At 48.3% G+C, this 15,135-nt stretch overlaps 2 protein-coding genes across 5 annotated transcripts in view; one reads left to right on the plus strand and one right to left on the minus strand.

The window, feature by feature from the left end:
• CTSW (cathepsin W) overlaps nucleotides 1–11,796 on the minus strand; it is a 29,003-nt gene extending 17,207 nt beyond the window's left edge. The window contains exons 1-2 of one of the 4 annotated variants that reach the window (XM_081842993.1): nucleotides 11,542–11,796; nucleotides 9,650–9,761 (exon numbers count right to left, since the gene is read on the minus strand). In XM_081842993.1, the coding sequence (XP_081699119.1) occupies nucleotides 9,650–9,761 (112 nt within the window). In that variant the 5' untranslated portion in view covers nucleotides 11,542–11,796. Of the gene's footprint in view, nucleotides 1–2,268; nucleotides 2,484–9,649; nucleotides 9,762–11,361 lie in introns of those variants that run through there. The other 3 variants (XM_081842992.1, XM_081842991.1, XM_081842994.1) reach the window with 3 other exon arrangements.
• Nucleotides 2,930–14,450, plus strand: LOC309331027 (uncharacterized protein). The gene is made up of 5 exons (XM_081843033.1): nucleotides 2,930–4,343; nucleotides 8,615–8,772; nucleotides 10,585–10,659; nucleotides 11,792–11,955; nucleotides 12,845–14,450. The coding sequence occupies exons 1-5, from the start codon at nucleotides 4,213–4,215 to the stop codon at nucleotides 12,956–12,958; spliced, it is 642 nt and encodes a 213-aa protein (XP_081699159.1). The 5' UTR covers nucleotides 2,930–4,212; the 3' UTR covers nucleotides 12,959–14,450.
• The last annotated feature ends 685 nt before the right edge of the window (nucleotides 14,451–15,135 follow it).

The raw sequence follows: 15,135 nt of genomic DNA on the forward strand, positions 1-15,135 counted from the left end.
AAACAAAAACAAACAGATCCACCCATTCTTAGCTGCAGGTTTCCCATCCCAAGTAGGAGAGCTTATTCTCTGCATCTGGATACAAGCGGATTCTCGGTTAGGTGAATCACATGATGAGGACAAGAAGATGCAGAGGAACAGACTCTGGTTCTGGACTTTTCAGCGGAAAGGACAACTCCATGTGCCCAAACTGACAAACTGCTCACTTACAGCTGGTGCCCTAGCTGTGGCTGTTCCTGGCCGCAGGTGCACATCACCTCCCACCTGGACTGCTGCAAGGCGCTCTACTTGGGGCTGCCCTTGAAGATGGTGCCAAATGTAGCTGCCACGTTGGCGAGTGGCACTGTGGGTCATCGCCAGCCCCAAAGCCTTATGCCGGCTCGCTGCCAGTGAGCTACCTGGTCCAGTTCAAGGTGTCCTACTTGAAAATGTGACTGTGACTCTGTTTGGAGGATAAGAGCTGTAGCTCAGGGATAGGACATCTGCTTTGAAGGCAGAAGGTCCCAGCTGTAGAGTTGGGGCTGGGAACATCTTGTCTGAAACCCTGGAGAGGTGCTGCTGGTCAGTGGAGACCATAATAAGTTAGATGGACCAGGGGCCTAACAGTGTAAGGCAGTTTCTTATGTTTCTATTCTTGATATTTCAGTCGGCAGACTCTCAATCTCAGGGTTGTGGCTTTGAGGCCCGTGTTCGGGAAAAAGATTCCTGCATTGGACTAGATCAGGGGTCTGCAGCCCGCGGCTCCGGAGCCGCATGTGGCTCTTTTACACCTTTGCCGCGGCTCCGGGGCGGATACTAGCGAGGAGAGGAGGTGCATTGTGCGCCCCAACACTTCCCACTGTGGCGGGCGCTGTACTGGCTGTGACGTCGCATGGGGGCAGTGCGTGCGTTAGTCACGCACCGTCCCGACGTCACCTTCCCGCCCGCCCGCCCGCCCGCTACATTGTAAGGGGCATGTACGCTGGTCACTGCATTGAAGGGGAGTGAAGAAAACACACACACAAGAAAGGTAACTTGTTAATTTAACATTTATTTCTATGAGGAGGAGTAATTCTGAGGGGTCAAACAAAGAAATAATAAAAAAGTGACAAAAATGTTATTTTTATAATGATGAGTTTTGCGGCTCCCAGTTTTTTTTTTCTTCGGAAACGGGTCCAAGTGGCTCTTTTTGTCTTAAAGGTTGCAGACCTCTGGACTAGATGACCGCCAGGGTCCCTTCCAACTCTACAATTCTAAACCCTGTCCTGACAGCACCGCTGTTCCCTTCACCCATCCTTATCGCAAAGGGCTAGATAATTCCTTTTATTATTATTATTTAAAGAAAAGGGACTATTCAGAGAGAAGGGCCTGGATTGACTTCAAAAGAGCCAGGCACTCGCAAACTAGTCCCCCATTTTGTCCGCCCCCCCCCTCGCCCAGCCATGGCTGCAGCTAATTTAATGCTTCAGCCCAGTTAGCAACTCCCCCCACTTCCCACCCTCAGCCCTTGATGTGAAGACCTTGGGAGCAGGTGCAGTGTGCTGTGTCTGCGGACGGCTAATCTCCTAGCAGATTCCACCGTTCGGTCATGTTGCTCCCCCCATCCTGCACACACTTTTTTTCATGCACACATACCGCCCCCCCCTCCCCAAGTCAACCTGGGACGCTATTTATAGGCTAAGGAGACAAGAGTTCCCTGTTAACGCAGGAATGTCTGGCTTTTAGGAGGGGGAGAAAAGGGGAAAGAGAAAAGAGAAGTCGAGGTCTCCTCCTCACCCCGCAACCTGTCAGATGAAAGCGGGCACTGTTTCTTGGGTTTATTTTTAATAAGGAATGAAAGGGAAAACCCCACACACTTAAAAGCAACCTTAGCTAGGAGGACATTCACTACCTCTAGTTGCAAAAAAAATAAAAAATGCTTCTGGGTCATTGAAAGATTCAAGTATTAGATGCAGATTCAAAAATAATAGCTAGCTAACTTACTAACAGCTGCAAAAAAAAAACTTCATTGCTAAAATCTGGAAAACAACATATTTTAGGAGGACTTGGCGAGGATCAATGAATTTTGGAGTGAAGGACACAAGTGATTGTGCTCTCAAATTATATGACAAGATGCAAACATGTCTTACAGTTATTGTAAATATATTTACAATATATATATTCTTTTATTATTATTTTTGCAAAGCTTGATCTTTGTATCTACTGAGTAAACATTTTAAGCAATTTAAACCAAAAAACCTTCCTTGGCTGGATCAGACCAAAGGCCCATCTAGCCCATCATCTTTTTACCTCCAACAGTGTGTCCTTCTCACAAGCAGCACCTGTGGTTTTGTTATTCGCATCCATCACGTACACAGGACACACTGGCTCTGGACAAGAAGGGTTTGTTGTGGCTAATAGCAATTGATGGGGTTATAGCAGCCAGGGCTGCCTTTAGGTCTGAAGGCGTCTCATCAAGGTGGTCAGGATGTGCTGTGGCCTCACGGAAAGTTAAAAGTGGTGGGCTTTACAAAAGCAATGAAATAATCTTTTTATTGAAAACTGGAGTACTTTCATCATGCACTGAAACTGCAAAACACTTTTTTAAAGGTGCAACACACACACACACACATACAATATGATAATGCAATAAATTTTCCTTTTCTGGAAATAAAAAGAAAACGACGATGAGCCAGGTATGAATTATGTAATTCATTCAGTCAGAACTGAAGATAAATAGTGTTGGATTGTCTCCGTTTTAAAGTAATCTGCAAACACTAAACAACTTATCCATAAATATTTACATCAGATTTAAGATTTGACTCTTATACGCAAATTGAAAAAGCTTCCCCACCCCACCCCACTAATGAATAAATAAATAACAAAAATGATTGTAATAAACTTCTTTTTTCTAAGTGAGTCTTTCTTCATTTTTCATAATCTTACATTTACGACAACGTCCCAGAGTGATTCTATTTAGTGGTCTCTGGTGCATTGTGGGAAATTTAAAGTGATGGGCAGAGTCAGAACATTCTCTTTTGCAGAGGACAGTCCTCTCTCTGAAGGCTCTGAACCCTCTTGTGAAGGGCTGTGCAGTCCAAGGGTTGTAGCCATTGTTAGTCCTGCTCAATAGACCCATCAAGCAGTAACAACTGGGGGAAGGAAAAGGCATTGGGTTTTTTGCCTGCCTGCCTGACAGCCAGCCCTCCTTACTCCCTTATTCTGCCTCTGTGTAGGAGCTACAGCTTTTTGAGGTGGGAGCAGAGGCATGTACCCCAGAAATAGGCCGTCTACGCAGAACCTCAGAGCTTGCTGGCCTTCGCACTGCCTTGCTTCCTGCCCACATCCTCAGTGACAGCAGCTGAAGCAAGGCTGGCGGAAGACATTTGGCCCCTGAGGTGAACCACAAAATGGCACCCCTTTTCTTTCAGGGAAAAAGGGGTGAATGAAGGTGTCAAATGAACCTTATCTGACAGCTGAACTGTCAATCAAAGGCCGTGGCAGGAGTGGAGAAGAGGCCTGCTCTGAATCACGATGGATGGAGGCATAGCCCAGGAGACACCCCCAGCGGGCAGCCAGCCCCTAAGGGTAGCAGGAGGCCTTAGGTTCTTAGGTTCTTAGGTTCATTAATGCAGCGAGACACAATCTTGCCTCTGAAACACCCAGGCTGAGGTAAAATACAAGGTTTTTAAGCCGCCACCATGGAATCCAACAGGTCCAGTGCAGCAGAAATGTTCTCCCACACAGCCCCCATTGAAAGGAATGGGACCTGCACAAGGTGCAGATGTTTGGTTTTTGTTATTTTTTTAAAGCACTCTGCTTATGCCCAGAAGTTCCTTTGCCCACCCTTCCAGAACTGAGTTGGGCTATTTCAAGCATGTTCTTCTGACGCTGAATCTCAGCTCCTGGTTTTAATTCCCCCGCCCCACACAAGGTAGGGTTTTTTTGTGGGAGGGCGAATGCTGGGACACGGCCCCCAGAAGCTGGCGCGTGATGCTGCCTCTACAATTCCTCTGAGGGAAGGCACAAGCCTGCCTGTGAAAAATGCCAAGGTCACAGCAGTGTTGGGGGAGAGGCAGATAAAAGTGGGTTCTCACAGTCCCTCTGCTTCCATCCTTGCTCTGCCCAAGCCAGTTTCGCCCGCCTAGTCTAGCTGGCATTCTTGGCCAGGCTAGGCTACCCTACACCCCCGCTGTTCTCTCCCCCCTGTTCTTTGCCCGCCTGGCTTGGCGTGGCACCCTCCTGGCGTGCGCCATGTTCCACCTGGTGCTTGTGAGTGGGTTGCTGACAGGGGTGTCGTCGTGGGGGTCCTTCGCCCTCCCCCGGGAGTCTAGCCTTGATGAAGAACAGCCGCTCGAGTCGTCTGTCGTTACCCTCAATGAGAGGTAAGCAGCTGGCCAGATCCATTTGTGGTTGCAATTTGGGAATACTATCTGGTGTGGTGGCTGGACCTGAGGCTCTGATTTAATACCTGTCCTACACCTAAAGTCTGAGGCTCCCTGGGTGGCTTGGGGTCAGTCTTCCTCTCTAGCTAGGCTCCCCCCCCCCCCCTGCCAGCCTAGCGTACCTAGCAAGTTTGTTGTGATGATTAAAATGGGTGTTGGGGGGGAGTGTTGTGTGTTGTTTTGAAGAAAATGTGGGGTGTGGGGCTGGTCCGTTGGGATGTGATGACAGGTGGGAAGAGGGTTGTTATTTAGGGTAACGAAGAAGACTGTGTGATCAGGGGAGTAGGGAAAGTTTGCATGCAGATGGTCCCAGGGTTGAGATCCTGTTGAGCGTCTTAGCATCTGCTTTCATTGCAGAAGCTCCTAGGTTCAGTCATTTCCCCCCTTTAGTCTTGCACCTCTCCCGGTATGGCTGGGGGAGACCCCTTGCTGCCAGCCTGCCAATGGCCTGACTCAGTACGGTGCAGCTTCGTACGTTCCCCTATGCAGAAAAGTTACAGGGAACACGGCAGAGATTTTGGAAATGATGCATACTGCAGAGAATGTGGAAACAGAGATACTTTGCTGGCAGTTGTTTCTCTTCCCACAACCAGCTTGGCAGAGGTTTCAGAACAGACAGAACCCATGCTTCCATTGCACCTGGTTAACTTACAGACCTCTCTGCCACAATTCATGTCACCGGTGGCTGCCTTTTAATAATAATAATGAAAATTAATTAGACAACTTCTTGAGGACCATAGATGAGTCTTAGACATCCTGGCTAAATTGATCTCCCATGGTCGGGGCAAGCTATCCTAGGACATTGCCAGCTGCTGGGGGTGAACATCAGGGAATGGCCATTGCCTTCGTAACATGCTTGTTAGGGTCCCAAAGGCTGGCCAGTGGTGGGAGCAGGATCCTGGACTAGACAGCCCTTTTGTCTGATCCAGCACAAGCTTGTGCAGCATTTTCCCACAGGTGTTTACTTGGAAGCAAACTCTGCCGCGTTTGAACGGGGCTTACAAAGTTTGCAAAGGATTTGCAGCTGCAGTCTTTTAAAGTGCAGTCCTAACTGTGCCTACTCAGAAGTAAGCCCTACCGAATGCAATGGGAACACAGCAAGCTCCCTTAGATTGAGTCAGGCCACTGGTCCAACACACGGATTGGCAGCTCTCCAGGGTTTCAAGGCAGGGGACATTGCAAGCCGTACAGGGAGATTTCCAGCACGACTGATTCTGGGCTTTTCTGCATGCAAAGCAGATGCTCTACCAATGAGCCACAGCCCTTCCCCAGTGGGGCTGGCACCTATAGGAAAGGGAGGTGAGGATTAATATTAATAATAATTTTATTATTTTTACCCTGCCCATCTGCTGGGCTTCCCCAGCCACTTTGGGCGGCTTCCAGCACATCTAAAAGCGTAATATGTAAAAGACTTCTGGGTCTTTCCCCTTGCTGTTGCTACAGCCAACAAAAACAGTCCAATCCCACATGTATTCCTCAGTAGTAAGCCCCAATGAGTTCAATGGGACTTCCTCCCAGGTGAGTAGGCATATAGGACTGTGTCCGAAAAGGGCTCTCGTTGGGAGGAATCAGTTCAAACTTATCCCTGCCACTTTCTGCTAGCTCAGCTTGCTTCAATGCAGACCAACTAGCCCAGTCCTTGTGGGACAGCCAGCCTGGTTGCCTTGCTATAAACCACCTTGTGGCTTGTGCAAAAGGTAGAATATCTATCACCTAGACAGAGGATCATTGTTAGGAAAGAAATCTCAGCCAGTCAGTGTAGGCAGTATTGAGTTAGATGGACCAAGGACCTGCTTCCTGCTTTTCTCCTGTGAGCACAGTAACAATTTTAAGGGACCTTAAGGCAACCATGAGGGACGCGGGTGGCGCTGTGGGTAAAAGCCTCAGTGCCTAGGACTTGCCGATTGAAAGGTCGGCGGTTCGAATCCCCGCGGCGGGGTGCGCTCCCGTTGCTCGGTCCCAGCGCCTGCCAACCTAGCAGTTCAAAAGCACCCTCGGGTGCAAGTAGATAAATAGGGACCGCTTACTGGCGGGAAGGTAAACGGCGTTTCCGTGTGCTGCGCTGGCTCGCCAGACGCAGCTTTGTCACGCTGGCCACGTGACCCAGAAGTGTCTCCGGACAGCGCTGGCCCCCGGCCTCTTAAGCGAGATGGGCGCACAACCCTAGAGTCTGCCAAGACTGGCTCGTACGGTCAGGGGTACCTTTACCTTTTTAAGGCAACCATGGCCATGCTGGTCAGCAGCACCAGCTTGGCGGGAAAGATAATTGCCTGTACTGTTTGCAAGGAGGATTATTTCGGCTAAATGTTAGGGGGAAACGTCTTAACCATAAGTACTCTTTGACAGTGGAACAGGCGTCCTCCTTGGGAGGTGGTATGCTGTCCTTTGCTGGAGAGGCTGGGCACAGGCTGTCAGGGATGCTGTCATAGAATTGTAGAGTTGAAAGGGACCCCTGGGGGCCATCTAGTCCAACCCCCTGCAATGCAGGGATCTCAACCATGACAGATGGCCACTCAACCTCTGCTTTAAAACCTTCAAGGAAGGAGTAGCTAGTTAACTAGTCAGCCCCCCTGAACTCCAGATGTTTGCTTGGGTGGCTTTGCCCCTGAATCACTCCCCAATATTAATTCGGGGAAGGCTCCAGGTTCTCCTGCCTGAAACCTTGGAGAGCTGCTGCCAGCCAGTGTTGACAATATTGAGCTGGATGGACCAGTCGCCTGACTCAGTTAGAGGGCAACTCCCTCTATACCTGTGTCACTTTTGGCTGTTTCGATGTCACTCAGGCTGTTAGAAATCCAGGAGCCCCTTCCAGATCCGAAATGGCCTCCTTAGCCTGTTCTGCTTCATTATAATTAAAATAAATTATAAAAATTAAATTAATTTGGCTGAAGAGGATTGTGTAGCTAAACTCGAAGGTGGAGAACTGCGTTGCAGAGAGAGGACAGAAAAGGCCATCTGAAATTTGTTGTAGTCATACCTCTGTGTGGTGCCAGGAGGTGAGCTAAAACAGAGAGAGGAGGCTCATTCTGGAGGACAGAGTTGTGGTGGAAGGGAAAGCACAATCCTTTTAGAAAGGGATGTATTCAGCAGGTTATCTGAGTAACAATAGGCATTGGAAACAATGGATGTTTCTCTCAGTTTGTTTAGGCTCCTGCTTGTTCAGTGAACTGGATGCCAGTTTCCCAGCCAGCTTTTGCTCCTCCGTTTTGTTATAGCAGCTTTATTGGCAGATATTAAAGGGGGAATGCATCCCCTGCTAATCCCTTGCCTGTCAAGCTGCTGTTAAAAGCAGAAGAGCAGGGAGGGCTGTATTGTTTTGTTGTTGTGGGCAACCTCAGAAGAGATTGCTCCTGTGCCCCATTTTGTCTCAGCTTCTCATTTTTCTAATCTTCAGTTTGCAACATTTCTCCAGCAGTTTGCAATTTATTGAAAAATTCCTCATAAAAACAGCCAGCTTTTACTGCACATTTCTCCTAATATACAAATCTCTGCAAGCAATTTGTCCTAAAATCAGTGCAGCTTTGTATACCATTTTCACCAAGATGTGTGCATTTTGCTGCACACTTTCCCCTAATACAGTTTTGTGCAATTTTGTTGTTGTTGGAGAACTGTTGGACTAGGGCCTGGGAGACCAGAGTTCGAATCCCAGCCCAGCCATGAAGCTCACTGGGTGACTGTGAGCTAATCACTGTGAGCTAATCACTGCCTCTCACCCTAACCTACCTCACAGGGATGTTGTGAAGATAAAAGGAGCTTTTTGGAGGAAAGAAGGTGTCGTAAGATTTGTTTCACATATTGTTTCAGGAAACCCAAATTAGATAGGCTCCTGCGATAATGCAAACTGAACCTTATTTCTCCCAAATTCATACCTGTGCCTTTTTGCACAAGCTACCTCTCCTGCAAGGGTGAGAGATGTTTTCCCCGCCAATGAAACCCATGCTGTGCTTGTGTGGTTTTGAAAGCTCAAACAGAAGTGGCATTGCAACAGCAGAGGGACATATGAAGCTGCCTCCTATCAACTCAGACCATTGGGCCATCTAGCTCAGTAATGTCCACACTGGCTGGCAGCATCTCTCCCTAGCTGGAGATGCCATCAGGGGTTGAACCCGGCGCCTTCTGCATGCAAAGCATGTGATCTGCCCTTCCCCAAGCGACATTGGCAAGCTGTAGAACCTGTAGCTGATCTCTGCCTGTTCTGTCTCCTCCAGCAGCTGCAGGGAGCGGGCCCTCCAGGAAGTGGGCTCTGCCACGCTCCGGTTGCTCCGGTTGGACAGCCCCCCCAGGATCGCAGCTGGCACAAGGAGGCAAGCGCATGAAGCTTGGGAAATGATGGAACTGCCGGATCTGTCCAGTGGGGGGCAGCATTTCAGTGAGTCTTCATTCCCACCCCACTTCTGCATCCCTCACCTTGACCTGCCCACTTATCCCAACCCCAAGGCAGGGGTTTGATCGGCACTGGGCCTTGGCTCCAGGATCTGCTTTCAACGCCAAGGCTGCCCTGGAATATCAGTTCCCTAAAGCATGTACAAGGGACGCGGGTGGCGCTGTGGCTTAAACCACAGAGCCTAGGACTTGCCCATCAGAAGGTCGGCGGTTTGAATCCCTGCGACGGGGTGAGCTCCCGTTGCTCGGTCCCTGCTCCTGCCAACCTAGCAGTTCGAAAGCACGTCAAAGTGCAAGTAGATAAATAGGTACCACTCCGGTGGGAAGGTAAACAGTGTTTCCATGTGCTGCTCTGGTTCGCCAGAAGTGGCTTAGTCATGCTGGCCACATGACCCGGAAGCTGTACACCGGCTCCCTCGGCCAATAAAGCGAGATGAGCACCGCAACCCCAGAGTTGGCCACGACTGGACCTAATGGTCGGGGGTCCCTTTACCCTTTACTTTTAAAGCATGTACAGAGTGTCTTTTCCTTCACCACTTACCACTGATAGTGAGGGGCTTATGGGTCAGAAAGCACAGCTTCTGAAATTACTTAAGCCTCTGCATAAACTCACCTAACCATAATCTTCCTTTTCCTTTTGCCTCACCAAGTACCGCTAATTAAACTGAGATAAAAGTTGCTGCTACTTCTTTTTATTTTTTTAAGCCCTGTTTTTATGGCTGTCTGAGCAGCCCAACAGACAGAAATGCAGCATGTGAAGTTTTTTCTAGCATGCGGGGGGAAAGGTCCATCTTTTCAATTTGGCAGACATTTTTACTGAGATCGACAGGAGCAAACAGCTCAGTCTGAAAAGCTCAACATACCTAGTGTTGATGCGTCGGAAGCTTGGAGATGTGGGTTCAAATTCCTCCCTCTGCCAAGGAATTGCTGTGAGATGTTGGGCAAAATGCTCACTTTCAGCCTTGGTAGTCCCATCTGCGGAATGGGGAGAGTGACCAAAACTGGGGGACATTTGTTGAGACCAGCAACTGTTACACACCTGCTGGTAATCCCAAATTAATATCACTTCCACACTGCTCCTCACATTATTTTGATCTAGATTAGTAGGAATACCTCCCATCAAGGGGAAAATCACAACTTTGTTAGGCTTCCTTAAACTCCACTACAAACTTTCCCCCAATTTTGCTATTTTCTTTTTATTACTTATCTCCAGGGGGTATTCCTACTAATCTAGATCAAAATAATGTGAGGAGTTCAGATCCCGTCATGTGCTGCAATAAATCTATGCTTTCTTTTTTTCTTTTTTTATTATAAAGTATAATATTGCTTTTTATTTTGAATCAATATGGTGCAGGCCAGCATAATCTTTTAAGTGCTTTGGGTCTCTAAAAGATCTTAATTTGGCCCTGGGAGGGACATATACAGCCTGCAACCTCAACCTTGGAACTGAGGTGACTTTATGTCTGCAGAATCAAGCCTAATGTTTGTATCCGTTTTAGGTTCCTTATCTCCCCAAAGCCCACTTCACCCCCCAATCCTTTCTGTAACATCTTTGGCTGGGGAAGAGTTCCAAGAAACCCACGAACCTTAATAATAATAATAATGATAATAATTTTTATTTATACCCTGCCCTCCCCAGCCAAGGCCGGGCTCAGGGCGGCTAACAAGCAATAATAAAAACAAGTTGAATGAATACAACTTAAAAACCTTGCCACTATTTTGTGGCCTTTTCCTCAGTCCTAATACTAAAGGAAGTGCCTTTCAAATTTTATTCATCTCCCACCTGTTCCCCAAGCAGATCTTTCGTCCAATGAGACACTGCTGGTCCGAAGAGAAAGCTGCACCCAAATTTCCCACCACGTCACGTTGGAAGGTAATGCTAAGCCAGGGGTGGGGAGCCTTTTCTTAAGGGCTGCATTCCCTTCTAGACAACCTTCCAGGAGCCACTGGCCAGTGGTTGGCAGTGCCAGAGGGAAAAGTGGCGGGGGGGGGAGCATCAAAGCTTCATTTGCACACCCACCTTTCTCTATCCTCCCACCAGGCAAGCAAAGGGGCATTATTGGGGCTGAAGATAATCAGGGATGATTTCCCTCCGTCGGAAGGGAAGATCCCAGGTCTCCCAGGGTTTCAGAGGCAAAAGTGGAAGGTGCACACCCTCCAACATTTCTCCAGTGAAAATAGGGACGTCCTAAGTAAAAGTGGGACATTCTAGGATCAAATCAGAAACCTGGATGCTTCTGCAAACCTGGGACTGTCCCTGGAAAATAGGGACACTTGCCAAGAGCAATATAGCAGCAACGTCGGGGGGCCCAGCCCCCTCAAATATTTTATGGGGGGAGACAAAGGGACTTTGGTCCGTAAGGGTTGGCTCCTATGCCTGAAAGCTACTTTCAGACCTGAGATTGCCCATCCTGGCTGGATAGTGGAGCTGTTTAATTAAAAGCCAAGGAAACAAGGCACTTTTAAGAACCGACCTGAAAGAACAAAAATATCGACAGTCTCCTCAGGTTCCGGTTTACTAATGCTAATAAATGTTAATGCACTCTGAAGCATTCCAGCATTTTTCAACTCTTACCTCCATTTTCTCAAGAGTATTACCCACAATGCACTTGTGAAAGCCATGTTTTCCACTTAAACTATGGTGCCCCCTTGAGGGGTGAACTGCATGATACACTCAGATACCCAAACACAAAACAAATGCAGATTTGGAGAGGGGTCTAGAATGTAGAAATGGCAAGAGGGAGGGTTCTCTCACCTAACCCTTTTGTTTCAGCCTCAGGTGTAGGGGATCTGTCAGGCCCTACAACACTACAACTCCCATCGCCCCATGACCATTAGCCATGCTGCTGGGGCTGCTGGGAGATGGAATCCTGCAAAAGTTCCCCTCCCCTAATCCAGGGGTTTCATGGAGGAGAATGACCCCCTGTCTGCACTGCAGCTTCCTGCCCCACCACCTTTCCTGTATCTTCACCCACCTTTTCCTTCTGGACTTCCTCCTCCCCCAGATCTTGGCTGGCAAAGCTGGGTGCTGCACCCGGTGTCCTTCGTCTTCACCCAGTGCCTCGGGTGCCGCTGCCGACGAAAGGACAAGGCCCCTCCGCTGGCCCTTTGGATTCAAGACTGCGGACTTGAGCAGCCGAGCCGTCGGCCAGATGGGCAAGCCAAGCAGGTACAGAGCGCCTCTCAGAGAGCCGTATGAAATTAGGCTGAGGAACCACAGGTTGCGCACCTCCTGAGCGAACCCTGTACAGTCTGCTCTGACCGGCAGTGCCTGTCCATAGTCTAGGGCAGAGAAGGGCCCATCTTTCCCAGCACCTGCTCCCAGAGATGCAGGGATTGAAGGTGTGACCTTCTGGGCTGCCAAACAAGGGAATCTGCTCCTGACTAAGTATGGGCCCCTCCTCTGGGACATAGGAAGCTATGGGGGTATCGCTGGTGACCTAAACATTTCAGGGCACAATTCTGCAACATGCCAATTTATATCTAATGATGCAGATTTAGGTCAGATTTCAGAGCAAGGGCGGGGAGCGATCTATGGCTCTTGCTGTCAAGATGCCAAGTGATGGATCTGGCCTTGATCACGGGCAGAGAAGTCTTTTCTGAGATGGATGAGATCCTTTTAATCAGCAATTATAGGGATGACCCTGGGGAGCTTCTGCTTGCAAAGCAGGAGTTAATTCCCACTGCGCTATAGTCCCTCCCCCAGGGAACCTAAGAAGGTGCCTTATTCCCGTTCAGGCTATTTGTCTACATAACTCAGTATTGCCCACTCGGACTGGCAGCAGCTCCTTAGGGTCCTTGCTGTTCTCTTCCTGGCTGGGCCTTTTTAAGGGCTCCCTCTTGTGTTCTTGGCCCTCCTGTTATCTTTGGATGGTAAGTGAATAAATTGTACCCAGGAAGCTGCTTTCTACTAAGCCAGATCCCTCTAGCACAGTTTTGCCTACACTGACTGGCAGCAGCTCTTCAGGGTTTCAGACCAGGCTCTCTCCCAGCCCTGCCTGGAGATGCCATCAAGGATTGAACCTGAGGCCTTCCTCCTGCTACTTCTCTCTCAACAGAGACACTGCTGCCAGACCCGCCGGGCACCGATGCCCTTTGTGTTCCTCAAAGAGGACGGCTCGTTGGTCATTCGAGCAATCCGCCTGGAACGAGACTGCCACTGCCGCCCCTGAGGCTTTGCCCCCATCCTGGCTGGTGTAGAAGGCACCCCACGCCGAGGGTGACGGGAATTTGTAACGGAGGACTGCCGGAGCATCAACAGAGGACACCCCCAATTGGCAGTTGTCAATGTTGGGGCAGAGCAGTGGAAGAACCTTTTTCCCACAAGGGACATTAATGGGGTGAGAAGGGAGTCCGTTTCTCTTCATGCTTGGTTGCTGCAGAGGAATCCTCTGATCCAAATGGAATCGGAGAATACTATCCCCTTGACAAGTTGCTGGGACTTCAACTTTCCATTATCCCTCACTGCTGGCCATGCTGGCCAGAGATGATGGGATTTGGAGTCCCAACAATTTCTGGAGGGCCACGGGTTCTTCATCCTGAAAACAAAAAGATAACCTTCAACTGATTTTGCTGTTGAAGGTCACCAAAGAATTGTGATATATATATATATATATATATATATATATATATATATATATACCATTACAAAACTACAACCCAGAGGCAGCGTCTCTGGGGGATAAGTTACTTCATCACCGAGTGAAGTTTGTACCTCCGTAGCTCATGAAAGGACCTCCATAGTGGTGGCTCCCTGGCATTGGAATGACTTCCTTCTTGAGATCCAGCTGGTGTTTGGGCACCAGCTGAAAACTTACCTCTTTAGCCAGGCTTTTTATGACATGGGTTCTTGATGTATTAAGCCACTGACTTTTGTAGTAAGGAGGGTAAGTTGTCATACTGCTTGATTTCATATTAATATTTGTTTGTTTACTGGAATTGTTGTACTGTTAAGTTTCATTTTATATTTTATATACCCTGATTCAGGATCGTTTGCGTGTTGAAGGACAGGGTGAAAATGAATCTCTTTTGAGTTGTACCTTACAATGAACTTGCCTGTCTCTTCCCATTATTTGGCCCTTGCAGGTCCTATGGCTTCCCTAGTCTGGTGCCCTTTCAGATGTTTTGGACTACAATTCCCATCAGCTCAAACCAACACAGCCAGTGCAGGGAGTTGTAGTCCCACAGCATCTGATAGGAAAGGGCCGCCCTTAACACTACAACTAGATCTGCATACAAGTGCCATCTCCATGCCATGGGAAACATCTTCTGTTGGTTTTTGCAGATCAAGCTGCTGATAAATGCACAGGAGCAGGTCAGGCTGTTTTTCTTTTTGATAAGTTGGCAACCCTGTCATATAAGCATGGTAGACACCCATAGAATAGAATGTTAACGTTGGAAGAGGCCTCAAAAAAGTCCTTTAGTTCAATAAGAAGAATGAAATTGGCAGCAGTTAGAAAAAGTGAAGGAAACTCCTCTGACTGAGTTGTGACAGTTAAACAGGCAAGGAATTAAGTTTAATTTTTCGTTATGGACATGGCCACAAAGTCAATGGCTGCAGTTCTGCCAAGGGCACAGGGTGAAGGGGGCAAATTTTGTATCTTATCCGTATAAAGAAATGCATGCAGACTTAACAATAAAAATGTATTGACTATTTTAATACAACCTTGCTGTGAATTTGTCGTCTTTTTATGTTCCAGAAGAGAGGGCGAGTTAGGCTGACAAGGCAGTAATATGTGCATAAAGTTGCAACAGGAAGTGGGACGCAAGCAAATTTTGCTCTAACCCATTTGAGGGACAGGACCTGGTGCGTCGGAACCTGTTTCTAAGGCAAACACTTTTAGCCCCTATAATTAAGAAGCAGCGAGGGCTTCTGAACATGTGCAGAGAGCCCTTCCCAGCCTCCTGAGTTATGGCAGACTCCAGCCAACATGCTTCTTGGAATCTGCAGCCCTATACTTGCTTAGCTGGTGGGAAGCTGTGCTGAGCACAGCTGAGCACGTGCACAAATTCCATGGCTTCTGATGGGATTGTTAAAAACACATGCTTCGAAATTCTCTCCTCAAAGTGAGGGATATCTGAGGTGCTTGCTTTGGTGTGGCCTAATCTGAAAACCCCAAAACTGACGATGTTCCCAAACTCCCTTTAAATATGGAGGTTCCATTTTTATAACACCAGGTAGTCACTGATAGTGCTATCAACCACCAGAGATTTCTCAAATCATCCTCAGGGATGGGGCCAAATTCAGTCTTCCTGGCCTCCCTGTCTCACAGGACATACCCTACCATACCCCTCACCGTCCCTCCTCTGTACCCTCAAGTGCTTGACTGAAAGAGATGCTCAATTTGCA

This window comes from Podarcis erhardii (assembly GCF_964252035.2).
Source record: "Podarcis erhardii genome assembly, chromosome: 15".
NCBI lineage: Eukaryota > Metazoa > Chordata > Lepidosauria > Squamata > Lacertidae > Podarcis > Podarcis erhardii.